The 17,831-nt window shown below is 39.7% G+C and overlaps 1 protein-coding gene across 3 annotated transcripts; it reads left to right on the top strand.

Moving 5' to 3' along the window:
• Positions 1-530: 530 nt before the first annotated feature.
• On the top strand, positions 531-14,286 carry inpp5d (inositol polyphosphate-5-phosphatase D). 3 transcript variants are annotated; one of them, XM_034140886.1, is made up of 27 exons: positions 531-863; positions 1,362-1,425; positions 2,660-2,795; positions 2,899-3,022; positions 3,642-3,782; positions 4,525-4,609; positions 4,695-4,772; positions 4,880-4,957; positions 5,061-5,184; positions 5,413-5,519; positions 5,886-5,988; positions 6,069-6,265; positions 6,350-6,467; positions 6,555-6,651; positions 8,037-8,175; positions 8,464-8,572; positions 9,489-9,577; positions 9,952-10,033; positions 11,519-11,608; positions 11,692-11,802; positions 11,891-11,970; positions 12,050-12,137; positions 12,216-12,362; positions 12,450-12,516; positions 12,661-12,804; positions 13,149-13,585; positions 13,684-14,286. In XM_034140886.1, exons 1-27 carry the CDS (start codon positions 724-726, stop codon positions 13,722-13,724), a joined length of 3,216 nt encoding a protein of 1,071 aa, XP_033996777.1. In that variant the 5' UTR covers positions 531-723; the 3' UTR covers positions 13,725-14,286. The 3 variants fall into 3 exon arrangements, with proteins under 3 accessions (XP_033996777.1, XP_033996776.1, XP_033996775.1); XM_034140885.1 differs by having other exon boundaries at positions 532-863; positions 12,601-12,804; positions 13,667-14,286; XM_034140884.1 differs by having other exon boundaries at positions 532-863; positions 12,601-12,804.
• Positions 14,287-17,831: the final 3,545 nt, after the last annotated feature.

Here is a 17,831-nt window from a genome sequence, read left to right on the forward strand (position 1 = left end):
TCCTCTTATTTCTGCAACACTTCCTGTCCATCTCATGAACAAGGCAAGCCTCTCTAAACTTGTATTTCCTGAATGTACACATTTTCATAAAACCCCTTGCTCTTCTATTTCATATTTAAAGACCAAACTCTGATCATTCCGACACCATTTGGTGTGAATATGAGCACTTGTTTAACTTTAGGTCAAATGTGATTCAGCCAATTAAATTAAAGCTCCTTATAGATTGAATTTATTTTCGAACACAATTGTCAAGAAATGTTTGGACTATAACAAATGGAGTCGTGTTTGATACATTTTTGTTACTTCCCTTTTTCATTTTTAGTTTTAACAAATGTTTTGACTATTTCCTGCATGGTCCACATTAACAAGCAGCTGTACAGAAACTAAAGAGGGAATGCTGGTTAATCATTAACGCAATGTAACAAAGATTTCTACTTAGAGAGTGAAAGTATATATTTCCAGTTAGAGCTGTGGAGATCTGTCGTATGACAGGCAGGGCAGAACCAGGGCCCTCCTCTCTTTACCTCTCAAATAAGGAAGTTCAGAGCCTAGCTAGTAGCAGCTTCCTTTTACAGCTTTCAGGCGCAGAGGATGAACAAGTGAACAAAAAGACTTTTGAAGTACGCACCATGAAAAGATGAAAATAGCTACTTTGGTTTGCTAAAATACTGTTGGAGAGCAGAGGCAAAACTCTTGAGCTCAGGCTCCCCGGGGAGAAACAGGATGCAGAGTTATCAACCATGGTGCCATGGTACAATCAGTCGATCCAAAGCTGAGGATCTACTTTCCAAAGCAGCAAGAGATGGAAGCTTCCTTATCCGGGCTAGTGAGTCCATACAGGGAGCGTATGCCCTCTGTGTTCTGTAAGTTGACTTTTTTGGTTTTGTTGACAGTTTATCTTAAATGCAGTTTCATAGTGGACAATGATTATTGTTTGAAAAAACGTTCACAACATGCATATGGTCCTTACTATTTAAAGATAAACACTCATTTGTGAATGTGTTTGGAATCAGGTTTAAGAAGAAATTAGTCTTATCATAGTCATAGTTCATATAACATGATTCAAAGTTACATTTCCCCCTTCGATTTTTCAATGTGTCATATTCGATTTTCTGCATGTACTCTCGTAAGGCAAGTCTAATTCCCCTTTATTTGCATACTGTGCTACCACGCCGCACCACCCTTTGCCATCTCCAACTCATCACTTTGAAATAGAAATATCCATTTGAAATGCTTTACAATCTGTTTAGATCGCATGCTGAACTCAATAAAACACAATCAGCCAGTATTCAGTTTCTTTGACCTACAATGTCATATTCCAGTGACATACATTTGCATTTTATTATCTCTATTAACCACAGATACCAGAACTGTGTGTACACATACAGAATCCTGCCAAATGAGGATAAGAAGCTCTCTGTCCAGGTGGGTTGACAGTTTCACAAAAGCCTCCATTATTTTGTACCAAAATCTGTTGAATTATTATGGTTATAGACTGATAAGTATTAACAGTATATACATGGATGTATGTCTATATGAATGTGAAGATAAAGGGCTTCTTATATCAGAACTAAATGTTGGTATGCAGCTAATTTTGATGCCGCACCTCCACCTGTATTTTAAGACACATATTGGTTACATCCGTCCTCTGGCCTGTGGCATCATTTTTCATTTAGCCATGCTAAGGACACGACAGCTGCACTTTGGGTTTAGTTCTAATTAGGAAATGTTAGCATGCTAACAATCTCAAATAAAACAGTAACAAAAAACATGCTTAGCATCAGCATGTTTACATTGTTGTTGTGAGCATTTTAGCATGCTGTCATGACATTTAGCTCAAAACCTCGACTGTGAATAACAATGCCTCACAGAGCCACTCGCATCTATTTAGACCCTTATTTGTCTCTCAAAATGAATCAAATCGGTATCTAAACAGCTGAGAACTGCTGTGTTTGTTGAACACAATGAAATGACAACCACCAGGAGGAAGTGAAAGCCCTTTGCACTTGTTGCTTAAAACCGGCACATATAATGGAGTATCATCTGCATAGAAACAAAGATATACAAAGTGTTATCGTATTGGAACATGCACATTTACCAAAAGAAAGCCTATCCTAGGGTACTTAGTAGCAAACATTTGTAATTTCTACCATCAAAATAATAGATCTTGTGCACGATCTGTGACCCCGCATGCAGGCTGGCAGTTGAAATAGTAGTGGCACCAGTTTTTCCAGTTCCAGCAGGCACTGTCTGTGATGCAAAAATAGTGACAACAAAAGTTTTGGATCATTTAATGTGGAATGGCAGTCTGGGGTTTTAGAATAACATTTTGAAAGTGATTAGAGTCGGTTTGCTGTAAAACAAGTCAAACAATTGTGTGTGTGAAGCAAGAGGAAAACAAATGGTCAGAAAAAGAATACATAAACGTTATAGAGTGACTGCAATGACCGTTCAATCTTTGAAAGTCTTTGAACTGCACACACAGCTGCTTAAGGAACTTAGCTGATGACGTCACTTGGGAAGTAAAACTAAAAGATTGTGTCACCTGGTCTGGGAACGGAAAAAACAAAGGTCTTCCAGAAAACAACATACCACCATGTAATGTCTGTTCTTCTGAGCAATGAGGTGAATGATGTGTCTGCTGTGATCTGCTCTTCAGGCATCTGAAGGAGTTCCTATCAGGTTCTTCTCTGTGCTCACTGAGCTGGTGGAGGCATATTACAGTCCCAACATGGGTCTGGTCACTCATCTGCAGTACCCTGTCCATACGGAGGAGGAGGTAGACGAGGAGCAAGGTCAAACAACTTCTTATTCATTTGATTGGTGGATATTTTGTGAAACATTTTAAGATTTAAGATTTGAAAACTCCTAAACATCCTTTACATTTCTGTCCTGCAGAATCCCAGATTCTTCCACCGCAGCTTCCACCCAGGAACTTCGCTGGCAACGATGTGAGAGAAAGTGACTCCATGTCCCTATCAGAAACCTACCTGATGAGACTGCAGCATATGGACTTGTCCACGTATGGACACATTTACAGAATTTGCAGTGATGCATATAACCAGATAATGAATCATGCAAAGTTTCTGATAATACACTGGCAGTATACGAAGTGTACAATGAGTCATATGTTTGTGAGCAGTGATTTAACACTGTTAAAGGTCCCCTATTATGCAAAATGCACTTTTTGATGTCTTTTATACATAAATATGTGCCTCCTGTGAGTAAGGAGACTCACAAAGTGTCAAAAACGGGGGTACAACGGAGCTGATCCAGATTTGCTGCGTCATGACGACATTACCAGAGTGTGGGCTGGCTTTACGCCCACGGTCCTCCAAAGGGGCGTGGCCAGCAGCAGCTCCAAAGGGGCGTGGCCAGCAGCAGCTCGGTTACATTTAAAGGGCCAGACCCAGAATCAGCACTTTAGTAACAGGGCTGAAATAGAGGGGTATGAGGCATTCTACAATGGGTGTTTGGTATTTTGAGCAGAACACTTAAGAGACATGTTTTGTATATATGTGGCCCTATAATATATTGTTCAAATATAGTATCATAGGTGAGCTTTAAGTGATTAAACTAAGTTAACGGAGGTTTGAATAATTAAACAGTTTTTAAATTGTTACTGTGTTTTACATTTCCAGAATACCAGAGGAGCATCAACTGGCTATCCAAGAATACTTCAGGACCTCAGTCAGCCTGGATGCTGAACAAGTGCACAATGGTTTCCCTAACCTCCCTGGGCTAAATAAGCTAACAATGGCAATCTGCAAGAATCTAAACAGGTACAGTTACCAGTCAACAGAATGGCCTAGTCCTATGTCCCCACACAGCCCCAGGCCCTGGACCTTCAGGGAGGAGTTGACGTCTCCTGGTATGTGCTTGATCGCAAGAAGCTGAAAGAGACTCAAAATGATTAGGAGGATACACCACTTATAACAAAAAATAAAAGCTTATAACTTATTCTGACCGTATTTAATGTACTACTATGGGTTTGGATCTTTTAATTTACATATTTTATTAATTTTTTCCTTTGGAGAACATACAGTGGCCCTACGCAAATGTAAAGGTACGAAAGGCCATTTCTAGAGCCAGAGTCTGGATCTTCTCTTGTGTGCTACTGTAGAAACATGGCGTTTTATTACATTAATCCCAATATTGATCTGTAATTATTCATGATTAATAACAAGTGTGAATACTAGTATAAACTTGTATCTTGGGTTGAGATCAAACAAATACACATGTGGTGTTTTAATAAAGAAATGCATGACAAACTGGTGAGAGAAATCAGTTAGCTAAAGCATGGACAAAGCTGCTGGCACAGAGCCGCTGTGATTGCCCTCTGTATAATGTGTGCTACACAGGACATGTTCTCTCTGCTGCTATCGTACCGCAGCTGTTCCTACAGTGGTGACCCTGTCTGCTATCTCACACTCCTGTGTAGGTCCGTGTGGACATGGGTTTGGCAAATACATTATATAGATTACAAAGAATAAGGCTGATTTTCTGCCCTTTATTGTGAGACAGTGAAATATCCCGCATCCTGCCAGTTTTGGAGATCTTTCATAGAACGTTGGACCAACAGCTCTCCCCGGGGATTGGACTAAAACAAGTGAGTTGTACCCTTAACCGTCTGTAAGAAAAACAACACACAGAAAAAGGTCCTTGTCATGATATATTATTTCCTTGATTTTCAGATCTCTGGCGATTTAGGTCAATCGGTACCCTTTAGGCTTGAGCAACTGACAAAACTGCTCTACTCAATAGAAGATAAGGTACTGTGGATCATTTTGCCAACTGACCTCGAACCATCTTGTTTATTGACCAACCGACAGTTGATGTGAGTTACAGATGACAAAGGACTTCTCTATTCTCTCTTCAGGCTAAAAGCTCTATGTTTGAATCTGTTGGGTGTGAAGGAGGTCACAGGAAATCTCTCATACCGCTTGTTACGTTTGAGGTGCTTCTCTAAACTACTTTATGAACAACATTGCAGTAAGCTAATTATGTGCAATGTCTGAAGGTTTCTTGTTTATTTTGACCATTTCCTCTTTCACTTGCAGGTCAAGCAAGAATCTCTGGGTATTTCCATGAAGATGTTCCTGAAAGTAGATGTTGAAAGTGGGAAGCTCTACTTAAAGAAGTCAAAAGATGGGCCTGAAGACAAGTTTTTTGTGCACAACAAAAGTAAGAAATCCCATCGCGCTCTAACCTCATTCCTTTGTATTATTAGCCCTGCAAGCAATGTGGCTCCAGCAATGGCCGGTCTGTTAGTCGGCCACCGCTTTAGACCAAACTGACACATTTGTGCTGGGTCTGTACACCTTTACATGGCCGTAACTCTTATCTGGTTTACAATCTGCTGTTAAGCATCAACATGACTCATTTATTAAGAGTGCTATGATTCTTTTTTAGTCCTGCAGTTGGTGAAATCTCAGAAAATGCATGCCAAACTGGTGATCGTGGCGGAGACGGAGAAAGAGAAGATTCTGCGGAGAGAGTTTGTTTTTGATGACACAAAGGTAACAAACATCTGATCCATTAGCTTGTTCCTGGTCTATTTGAAGTCCCCTAGATTTGTTTAAATATCAATGACTTATAACATATTCATTGACAGATTTGATTGTGGCATGGCAACATTAGGATGGGTTTCATAAGTATAAAACCCTGTCAGCACATTGAGAAGTTGTGTTAAGACAAGCATAGAGAAAAACATGAACAGAAATTAGATTTGATATAACCAAAACGGGTTTGACATAGTTTGTTCATGTAGAAGCCCTTTGGTAATAGTAAGAAGCTGATTACCATATATATTTTCAGGGCCTAAAGTTTGTACATGTAACTCATCAGATATAATGTTTAATTGCGTTCATTTTGTGTCTCGCCAGAAAAGGGAAGGATTTTGCCAACTTCTTCAGCAAATGAAGAACAAGCACTCTGAAAAGCCTGAACCAGACATGATCACAGTGTTTGTTGGCACCTGGAACATGGGTAACAATCTTACATGTTAATCATTTGAATTCATGATTAAATGTAACAACAAAGTAAGATACTTCACTGTAAACCTGCAGGAAATGCTGGTCCTCCCCACAACATCGACTCCTGGTTTCAGTGCAAGGGCCAAGGGAAGACCCGAGACGACACTGCAGACCACATCCCGCATGATTTCTACGTTATCGGAACACAGGAGGATCCTCTGGGCGAGAGGGAGTGGGCAGACACAGTGAAAAGCGTCCTGAGGAAAATCACAAACATCACTTTTAAACAAGTAGGTGACTAACAAGTAGTAAGAAAGAAACAACTGAATGCAGAAGCAGAGCAGTAATGCTTTACTTCATCTTCTCACATCCAGGTGGCGACCCACACTCTGTGGAACATTCGGATTGTGGTCCTGGCCAAGCCTGAGCACGAAAACAGGATCTCCCACGTTTTCTCAGACAGTGTGAAGACGGGGATTGCCAACACTCTGGGTGAGCAATCCAACTCTACTACAAGCAATGTAATGTCCTCTTATAAAAGTGAATTCCACAAATCACTGATGTTTTGATATTTTGTAGGAAACAAGGGAGCAGTGGGAGTTTCCTTCATGTTCAACCGTTCATCGTTTGGCTTTGTCAACAGTCACCTGACCTCGGGAAGTGAGAAGAAGCTCAGGTTGGTAACAGAGAACAAAGCCAGCTAGTCTACATTTATCAGTAACACTATAAACGGATACAACTAAAACTGTAATTTCAGTGTCTTTGCTATTTTCTTTAGTAGCAGTTGCAAGTTATTTCTGGACTTTTTTTGCCTCTCCGGCGTCATACATACAAACTGCCTAGGCACTCAAATTGGTGGAAGTTGTTGTAGTCAGAAGGTACAGGAAAGGAGCTCTGCAGAGGCTTCTACTGAAATTGACAAAATCTAGAAAAGGGTTATCAAACACTTACTGAATACATCCTAATACTATGTTTAGTTAAATCATTCAATCACTTAACCTTCAATCACTATTGAATAAACAGTTAAAGAATTGTTTATTCACTAGTAGTGTCAATTGATTCAAAATTGTCTTAATCACAATAATAATCCTGTGATTAATCATGATTTATCACATGGTCAAAATACTAGTATTGACTTGCATCTAGGAAGGACATAACACAAATACGTGTTTGGTGTTGTAATAAAGGAATGTATGACAAACTAGTAAGTGAAATCAGTTTAATTGTTAGCATGAAGTTGGACATTTTGCTCAAGGTATGAACAAAGCCGCTGGCATGGAGAGCCAGTGTAATGTGTGGGCATATTATCGCATGCTAACAATGAAAGTGCAAAATACATTAGCAAAATAAAAAATTGAGCTAACAGAAAATCCTCCATATTAGTTTAATACACACAGTTAAGCTAGCACACACTATTTTATGAACATATAGGTTCACCTGCTGAATTAAAAACAGAACACATGAAGCAAAGAAAGGGAAAACCATGAAGCAGATTCAGGCAGTAGGCGTATAGATTCACACTTAAAGTATTATCCTACAGAACAGTACAGCTCTAAGAGAAGAGAGAACATCTGATCCTTTACAACAAACACTATATGCTCTTTTTAGTTTGTTACTAACACTTTATTCCTGTTAGTAGGCTAATGCCCATTTTTCAAAATGAAACAGTCTGATTACATCATTTTTTAAGTAACTAAAGGATTACAGTTACCTTTTTTTGTATCCTGATTACATAATCCCATTACAACATTACCGTTACACCCTTTTGCTGATTTTGTGGCATTAGCACACTGGTTTAACTGCTTTAGCCACTGTTACAAGAGTTGAGACAGTGATGCTTGAAATATGAACTTATTATGCCCTTGGTGGTGTATTTGTACAACAATAGTCACTACTGCTTTTAGTTGACCTATCTAACGGTTACAGAGTTGTCGAGGACTTAAGCTTTTTCACTTACTGGAGGTTAAAGGAAACATATACGCTTTATTTTGTTTAATTCAACACATTCAAGCAATAATATTATTTATTGCCGACATGCAATACATTTTAATTTATTTGCAGACGAAATCAAAACTACACAAACATCCTGCGATTTGTGAATCTGGGGGATAAGAAGCTCAATCCGTTTGACATCACACATCGCTTCACACACCTCTTCTGGCTTGGGGATTTGAACTACCGCGTTGAATTCCCATCCACAGTAAGTTGTTTAGGATTGTAGTTTGCTGTATAGAAGCAACACAAACACAAAATAATGTAGTTTGATGCAGAATAACGTTTTTGCTACCACCGGATAGATATAACGTTTGTGTTGATATCAAAATGCTAATATAATCTATGTCTGTTTTATCAATACATTTTATAAAATGTGTGTATTGCTGTAGTTTAGTGCTATATAAAAGAGCATGCTGGATGTCAGGTGTCTAAATTCTCAGCTGCTAACACTTTTAGGCAGAAAGTCACTTCTCTACACTGTTTCCCTTCACAGGAAGCTGACAACATTGTGACAAAGATCAGACAGCAGCAGTACCAGGAACTCCTCAGTCGAGACCAGCTCAACACGGAGAGGAATGATGGAAAGGTCTTCTTGCATTTCGGTGAGCCTTGGATCATATTTATTCTTAAAGAAATGCAGCGTGTGAGACCTGTATGTGCTTTTCAAATTCCTAAGGAAGGCAAGTGAGAAAAATATATTCTGTTGATAACATGTTGTAAGTTTAATCAAAATGATTATATGTCTTACTTAATCCCTGGTTAGAAAACAATGTTTTGCTACGTTTATTTTCCCAGGTTCCTTTTTTTTATCTGTGAGTTTTGGTAGATTCTTTTTTTTTCTGTAAGGATATTTTTCCCAGGTGTTGTTTTGTAATACTCTTTTTAGCCACAAGAGGCTATAACAAGTTGTCAGTTTACAGTACATCAGGAGTGTCCAAACCTTTTCACCGAGGGTCACATACAGAATAATATAAGAAGGACTGGGGGCCACTTATAGAGGTGAGGTATATTGCCTCATAAATTAAGTTATAAGTTAACAAAATGTAGTTAAATTAGGCTTGATACATGAATACACTTTAAGAAAAAACCAGCCTACATCTCAGCTCTCTATAGGGTTTCATTTCTCTTGTTGGCAGCTCATCCCTTAAAACAGAAGCCTCAGAGGGATTATAATAAGATGAAATATGAAGGGTCTATTTCAAGCTTGTTATGTACATAAGTTATTGGGCTTTTTCTTTATCAACTAAGATTTGTTAGAACATGTTTTCAAAAGTTGGCTTATTAACACATGAATACTACTGTGTTATATATTTTTACATATATATTTAAGAAGTACAATATAAGAAAAGCACAAGTTTCATTTGTGGGCCATATTTCATTATACTTTTTTAATTTGCTGAGGGCCGATTCAAAATGGCCCGCGGGCTGCATTTGGCACCGGGGCCGTAGTTTGGACACCCCTGGTGTAGATACAAAATAAAACACGTCTTCTTAACAATGATTTCATTATGTCTGTAGATGAAGAGGAAATTACGTTTCCACCAACTTATCGCTTTGAAAGAGACACGCGAGAGAAGTACGCCTACACGAAGGCCAAAGCCACAGGGGTAAGCTTGTGTCAGACGTCTTGTCCCTGACTCCTGACATGCCCCATAGTGCAGAAACTATGAAGCTACACCACTGAACATAACTCTCATTTGACACAGAACATGGTTTTCACCTTTTAGCCATCTAGGTCAAAAACTCCATGTGAAGATATATTCTCATCTATCAATTTCACACACTTCTCTTTTAGACTATTGAACCTCACACATTTTGATCTCTTGAATTGATCCATACCAGCAAGAATGTTTGATCATAGTTTATACCAGAAATAACATAGCCTCCCTGCTGCTTTTTAATACTTCAAATGTTTTAAAGCTGTGTCTGGCAAAAGCTTGTAATGAGTCTTTATGTATGTATCATGACTTTAACTCTACAGACAAAGTACAACTTGCCCTCATGGTGTGATCGGGTCCTTTGGAAGTCGTACCCCCTGGTTCATGTCGTCTGCCAAGCATATGGTGAGTCATTGGAGAACATTTATGGAACTGATTTATTCTACAGGGTCTGTCATTTCTGCATAATGGTTCTTAAAAAGCTCTCTAATATCTTTAGTTTTCAAGAAAAATCCTATGAAATTGTTCCAATGAATGGTCTTTTAGTTGTAGTTCAGGTGAACATTATAGAAGAGATTCTTGTTTGAAGGCCAGGGTCTCTGACAGGCATGTTGTGCATGGTTTGTCCCCGGACAGCACTGGACATTGTAAAATGTTCCATAGAGCTTTGTCCAAATTCATAACAAGTTTAAATATCAACATTAGATCAGCCTCAAAGATCCAGTATTGGTCAGGCAATACAGAAGTATGACATCTAAAGGCAAGATTACATTTCAATAAATATGAAAAGTAAATGTTTCATTAAATAAAAAATCTGATTTACTCAGTTTTTAAAACAAATTCATTTCACCGACAATGTTTCCTCCTGGAAAATACCAAGGAAAATTATTAAAAGATTATTTGTAAAAGATGAACCTGTCACCGAATGTACACAATAAGTTTAGATAACTTGTAATTAGGAGCACAACTACACAACATTTGTATTATGCTCTCTGCAGCTCTAAACTAAACTAACTAAAGGGGGGGTTTCATAGGCAAGGGCCTTTACCAGAGAGGGAGGGTTTAACAAAAGAAGACAGCTGTAGGGAATAGAAGTCATGATATCTCAGCGCCTGCTGCACACTTTCACCATTCTTGGTTTAATATTTCTCTTCTGAGTGCACACACTTAAAGGTCTCCTCACAAAGTGTCAGAAAATAAAACCCTCTCTCTTTTCCTCCGTACCCAAATCTCTAAAAACGGGGGAACAACGGAGCTGATCCAGATTTGCTGCCAATATGACGTAATATCAGAAATGTGGGCTGGCTTTACACCCACAGCCCTATCAGAAACGTTGCTATCAGAAACAATGCACGACGTGTTTTGGAAGTAATATGGTCTTGGTTTACATTAGCAAGTATCGCTAACACTCAGAGCTAACCTGTACTGGAGAGAGTATGTGTGAAGAAGCAGGAAATACAAGGAACTCACCTTGTGGTAAACCTGAGAGTGAAAAAGCATTTTAGCTCCATACTGTTTCAGAAATAATTATTGATGTGGTTTTGAACATGATATGGCGTTTACTCATGGCAGCATTTAGCTGAGTTTCTGGATAGAATTCCCAGGCACAAGCTCCCCCCCCCCCCAACCCTCTTTCTTTTTTTTAAAGCTACGGACCCAGAATCAGCACTTCTCTAACAGGGCTGAAATAGAGGGGTATGAGGCTAGAATGGGTGATCTGTTTGATTTTTGGAGCAAAACACTTCATAGACATGTTTTTTATATATTTGTATATATCTGAGACCTATAATATATGCCTACAAATAGTATAATAGGAGACCTTTAATAAAAGAGCCCTGTTAATGATATTTTGTGAGACAGACTCATTGTGCCAAACTATCCAACCTGCAGGTTGCACTAATGACATCATGACCAGTGACCACTCACCATTATTTGCCTCATTCGAGGTGGGAGTAGCCTCACAGTTCGTCTCCAAGCAAGGTAAGACCACCATCTCTGGCTCCCTGCAGTAATGATTTCCTTTCCGGGGTTACAGGGTGATGTTGTCACTTTTACATTTTCAGACATGAACAGTGCACCTCAAGGTGGGATACAGATCAGGAACTGTATAGCCACCTTGATGACCAAATCAAAGACCAAGTTCTTCATCGAATACCATTCCAGCTGCTTGGAGAGTATGTCTGTTTGACTGACCCTATCACTTTGGATTCTGCTGTAAAACGCTTCAATGATGAAAACTAATATTTATTTAATTGTCTACAGAAAAAGTCAAGACTATAGAAGGAGAGAACATGGAGAAATCGGATGGGTCAATAAAAGTTTCCTTTAGAAACCAAGTTGAGGTAAATAAGAAAGGAGCTTTCAGTGTGTGCTTGTTGTGGTAAGAAATCATAATTATTTTTGTCTTCTTCCTCTTTTCAGCTCACCCCTATCATCTCTGACCCAGAATACCTGTTGGACCAGCACATCCTCATCTGCGTGAAGTCCACAGACTGCGACGAGTCCTATGGTAACTGACTCACATGCAGTTTGTAATATGCAATAATCTGAGCAGGATTTACAGTTTGCTGGTGTCTTATTCCCAAAGGTGAGGGCTGTGTTGCCCTGAGAGCAGCTCAGTTCTCCTACAGAGAGTTTCAGGTCACACTGACTCACCACGGAGAGAAGACAGGCATTCTGACAGGCGGCATCCAGTTACCCACCTCGGAGTGCAAGCCCACTGAGAAGTTATATGGTCAGGAAATCTCATCAGGACTTCACATATTCAACTCTTCTTACTTCAGTTCTTTAAGCATTAATTCCTCTTTTTATACGCTTGCAGATTTCATCAAAATCGAAAACTCTGATGACACTGGCTCCTCAAAAGGCAAAGGCGTTGACGCCAACAAGTAAGACATTTTTTCACCTGTGATTACTGTCAAATAACTTAAACGTGATTTCAGTTTGTGATGATTTCTGTCTTCTGTTGACAGGTTTTCTGTCACACAATCACATGATATTTCTAACCCCAATTACATGGGAATTTCCTTCAGAAGTGGCAATGTGGTAGATAAAGGTTGGAGTTACAGCCTGCCACCGAAAGGTCTTCCAATCGCTGGCCAAGCGGGCAAAGACACCAAGAAGGGGGGCTATGATGTGGGCTCACGAAGCCCCACAGGAAAACATTCCAATCCCATGTGAGTGCCTGTTGTTTACGCATTTCATATCATCTCAGTGGTCAAACTAAAAAAATTACATTATTTACATACACTCTTTTAATACAGAGCGAGTGGAGAGGTTTGATATTCTGAGAAAAAAAGTTGAAAATTCACGGGAAAAATACTCTCTCTGATTGAAGAGGTAAATATATATGGAAAATGCTCATAAATATTCACATTTTTATTGTGAATTTAGGCCTTATTTTCTCAGAACATCTCCTGAATCTCTGTAATAATTGTTTTTTAACTACAATGACCCTCATGCACTGTCGTAGATATGACTCAGTAGAAGCAGAAACTGAATGTGACCCCTTGTTCTGTAGGGGGGAGGAGGAAAAGGTGTCAGGGATGTTTGACAATCCGTTATACGGTTCGATGGGGAAGTCACGGGGCAAGGACCAAGACCATCAGCAGAAGGACCTCCTCACACCTCCAGATCCCAACTTTACAACCTCCAATGCAGCAGACGGAGACCCTGATCGCCCCCCGCTGCCCACCCCACGCAACCGCTCCTTCACCTGCTCCGAGACAAAACCCCAGCCTTCCACCCCCGTCTCCTCGCATCCCTTAACGTTCAAGAAACCAGTGGCGCCATCGCGCTCCGAAGGGGGGATGGCACAGAGCCGGCCCCCTCTGCCTTCCAAGTCCCGGCCGGGCCTGCCGGAGCCCCAGAACCCCAGAGACTACAGGGACAGCTCCGAACTCCCCAGCAAACACAGACTGCCTGCAAAACCTGGCCAGCCGCAGCCTCACAAAGACTGTAAGTAAAAACGTGTTTCTCTTATTGCAAGACTCTTAAATCATACATTTCCCAGCAAATACAATACATTTAATGATGCAGAAACTGTCTTCACATAGTGCACCCTGAAGTCACCAAGATGGGCCGTTCTGTGAAGTGAGGCCGGGCCACAGCGACTGCACGGCTTCCAGCTCTGCATCATGGGAGCCAGGCCTTCCCCCTGCTATATGTATCACATACTGTATGAGTGACTATTATTTAGTAACTACGGAATATTTCTACATTTTGTATGGTGTGCCTTTTCACTTTCTTGCTAAAGAGAGCAATACCACTTTAATGTCAGTATGCTAAATATTACGCTATAGCAAGTTAGCCTAACCTAGCATGCGATCTTGTAGTCTAATAAAAAGTGCTGAGCAACACATTTTTCAGACTTAATTTCTGCTAAGCTTTCATAAAAAATAAAAAATAAAGTTTGGAAATAGACTGCTTATAAACAATTGTGTTACTTTGGATATGGAGTTTCACACTATAGTATACTAATGAACGTTACGGCACAGTATTATCTGCATACACATTAACATGTTTGCCCTTGAGATGTAAAATATATGCTCAAATAATTTCAAAATCTCAGCTAAACTGTGTTATTTAAGATCTTTTTTTAAACCTGAACTCATAATCATTGCCTGTGACACTTTTAATAAAAACCTCAGTGAGACCAATGTAGTGCTGCAACACTCAATGCTTCCATCTGCTGTTGTGTACAAGAATTTCATGCAGAGTGAAAATCAAGTCATCCAAGCTGCACAATCAAGAAGACTTGCCTTTAAATGAATTTAAGATTTGCTGTTTGCCATGTGAATTGCTGGATAATTCTACCTCTTAAAGCCTAAGAAAATTTATTTTTGGTCCCAAGATACATTACATGTTAACATTTACAATGTATGGAAGAGTATAAGGGCCAGGCATGAGGGGAAATATATTTTTGAGGAGGAAGATATTTAGTATTCTGCATTTTCAGAATAAAGTCAATGTCTAGAGACTAAAGTTGTAATTTCAGTGTATTTGCTAACGCTTTAGGTTAGGATCAGGTTTGACTCTTGAAATGTAAAGTTTCTTCTTATCGATCTTGAATAAATTCTCAAAATGCAAAGAAAAAATGAATCTTCCTCCTCTGTTTATTTGTTTTTATTTCTTTCTATAATACTGCAAGTCAGAGTTTATTTTCAACCTTTTTAACTTTATTCTCACATTTGTACTTATAGCTCCTATAACCTTTTGTAAATATGGGTTTCAGTAGACATGGTTTTAATAGGTCAAAGGAAGACAAAAAGTCACAAGTTTAGTAGCCTTTCATCAGTTTCCTTTCAGGTTTCATCCTGTGCTTCGGGAACCAGTGCCCTCCTGTTTTCCAATATCCCAGTCTGCAAATTAAGAAACTGAAAAGCCCAGCAGGTCTTACCTGAGAAGTACAACAACAGACAAGACATTTCATTTCATTATGGGTTTCAATTTCACTGTAATGCTATAAAGCTTTATGGTCCTACCTTTAACTTAACAAGCTGTAATAAACCTTTCTGTGGTACCAAAGTCCAAAATGTTTGCAAGTGTTTAACTTGAAACTATTAACTTGTTAACGAGTGTTTAAGACTTAACATTGATTAAGAAAGCTGGCTCTTTCATCAGCTGCAAACTGGACACCTTCAAAATGTTACCCAGCATGGATAACCCCCCCACCCCCACCAGCAGCTGGACAGACAGCAGAGCTCCTCCAACAGACTGCTGCAGCCAGGGCCGGTTCTAGCCAATTTGATGCCCTAGGCGAGATTTTAGCTGGCGCTATATAAAGAATAAATGAAAAATCTCTACAAAAGACAAATACACTACAAAAACAGAAACTTATTGACATCAAAAAGGCTTCAAATGTATTCAGTATTGTATGAGGGATAGTGGTGGTCTAATGGATAGTGAGGTGGGCTGAAGATCGGAAGGTTGTGAGTTCAAATCCCACAAGGCACACCTTGAGTAAGGCACTTAGCCCTTAGTTACTCCAGGGAGAATGTCCCTGCTAATTGTAAGCCGCTTTGGATAAAAGCGTCAGCTAAATGAAATGTAATGTTTGAATTGGGGGGTGGACATCACCTCCTCTAGGGGGGTCTGGGGGTATGCCCCCGGGAAAAAATGTTTGAACATTTTAAAGTAAAATGCTTCAATCTGGTGCACTTTGAGCAGAATTACTAGAGACTAGATCTGGGGGTACAACTTTAAACACCCATATGAAAAAGATCGGTTTACATTTTAATAATCAAATAAGTATGTGAACATAACCAATAACCTACCATAGCCAATAACAAATAAATGTAACTTATTTTATTTTTGTTGTTCATTCATATCTTATTTTACCTAGTTAACAGTTATTTATTAATTTAGCAAACTCTCCAGTTTTAAACGATATGTTTGGTTTACTGTCCTATAGTAGGCCTATACACTGAAATGATTTCAAACCTGTTTATCCCAATAATTATAAAGGAGTGCCTTGGAAATATGTGTTTACATAAATTGTGACCAAACCGTTTGAGACCCACTGAGATAACTTAGACTAAAGTGAACTATCTTAACACTCAGAGTCCTTTACCTCACTGAGCTGTAGTTATCAGCCTCTCAGTCTGTCAGGAGAGAGCTCCCTCTTCTTCTCATATCCGTTAGCGCAGCTAGCACCAGATGCTAATAACAACAGCGCCAGTACCTCGCTCCCACGCTCACTTGCACTTTGGCTGTGAGCTGCGGGCGCCAGATAAGCCAACATCTCCCACTTTCATCACTTACAGCGCCCATCGTACAGGGCAAATGAAAAGTGTAACCGGGGTGAAAAGGGTGTTACCTTTACTTCATTTAGTGGGAATGCTGATACAGCATTCCCACTATATGTTATGCTACGGACAAAAAGTTTATTATTCCATCCAGTTATTTTGTCCGTCTTCTCCTCCCACATTCAACATCGCAGAAACTCCGTTCAAACATCAAAACGTTCAGCTCGGTCAGGAATCGGGCGCTATTACTTTTATCATTCATAACTTTCATAATTCCAGAGATACATCCCATAATTCATCACATTTTTAACATTTCAACTTTAACATTGCGCAGCTCGTTAAGTTAGAGTGCGTGATGTCACAGCTAGAGGGTAGGAAATCTTGAAATTTCCCTTCATTTTTTTTTTTAAAACTGCCATAATTCCCAAACCCTATATTCCTGAGACATCATTTTTCATGAGAAACGTAGGAAAACATCTCGTAGCTTGAAAAATGACAAATAATTAAGCAAAATAATTGAACAAAATGCCTCTTGAGGGCATGAAGTGACAAAAACGTTCAACATGTCTCCATTAAAGCCCATTGTAATTTCAGAACTTCACATGTGTGCTAACAGTCCAGCCGTGAAGACATCTACGGGACATGCCGTTGCCATGGCAACACAATGCCCGCCATGAAACACGGTTTTCTCATAACTTCAGTGAAAATGCTCCAAACGGCCCAAAACTTCACAGGTTTGGTAACACAGCCATCAACGCATCTAAGCGTATTATGGGATGTCATCAAATACCGTTGGCATGGCGACAGATCATTCGCCATCAAGTTAGTTCAAAAGTTTGCATTTCAAATATTCTGCTGCTTTTCCAAGCCTTTTTACTTTCTTTTCTTCTCTCATCACACATTCAAGCCCCCAGTGTTCATGTATCATTTCAATCTAAATTCTTCACTTTCTTCTTACACATTACATTTCAGCATAGCAGTTTAGCGTCAGCTTTTCAGCATAAAGCATTCCCACTAGCAATTTCTTCAGGAATTGCATTCTCTAGTTATGAATGTTGTTACATCAAGGCCGAAAATTAGGATTAGCACCAACCAGAGGTGTGGACTCGAGTCACATGACTTGGACTCGATTCAGACTCGAGTCACCAATTTGATGACTTTGGACTCGACTTGACAAAATCACAAAACACTTGCGACTCGACTTGGACTTGAACACCAATGACTCGGGACTTGACTTGGACTTGAGCCTTCTGACTTGAGGTGACTTGATAATTTAATTCAGAGGTCTCCAACACGCCGATCGCGAGATGCCGCTAGAAGAGCAGACTCCCGTCGGGGAGAGCAGAATCTCCAGCCGCTGCAACTCTTGCTGAGAATCCTTGCAGGCAGGGGCGGGTCTTTATTTAGCTGGGCCACCATGCGGCCAATCATATGTGAGGACACACTAGGATCATACC

This window comes from Trematomus bernacchii, unplaced genomic scaffold, assembly GCF_902827165.1.
Source record: "Trematomus bernacchii unplaced genomic scaffold, fTreBer1.1, whole genome shotgun sequence".
Lineage (NCBI taxonomy): Eukaryota > Metazoa > Chordata > Actinopteri > Perciformes > Nototheniidae > Trematomus > Trematomus bernacchii.

Excerpts from the sequence above, each read along its gene's own strand:
- inpp5d (XM_034140884.1), top strand. The coding sequence starts at position 724 with ATGCAGAGTTATCAACCATGGTGCCATGGTACAATCAGTCGATCCAAA. Across the intron at positions 3,023-3,641 it reads CAGCATATGGACTTGTCCAC|AATACCAGAGGAGCATCAAC; the intron begins GTATGGACACAT and ends TTACATTTCCAG. Across the intron at positions 9,578-9,951 it reads CGAAGGCCAAAGCCACAGGG|ACAAAGTACAACTTGCCCTC; the intron begins GTAAGCTTGTGT and ends TTAACTCTACAG.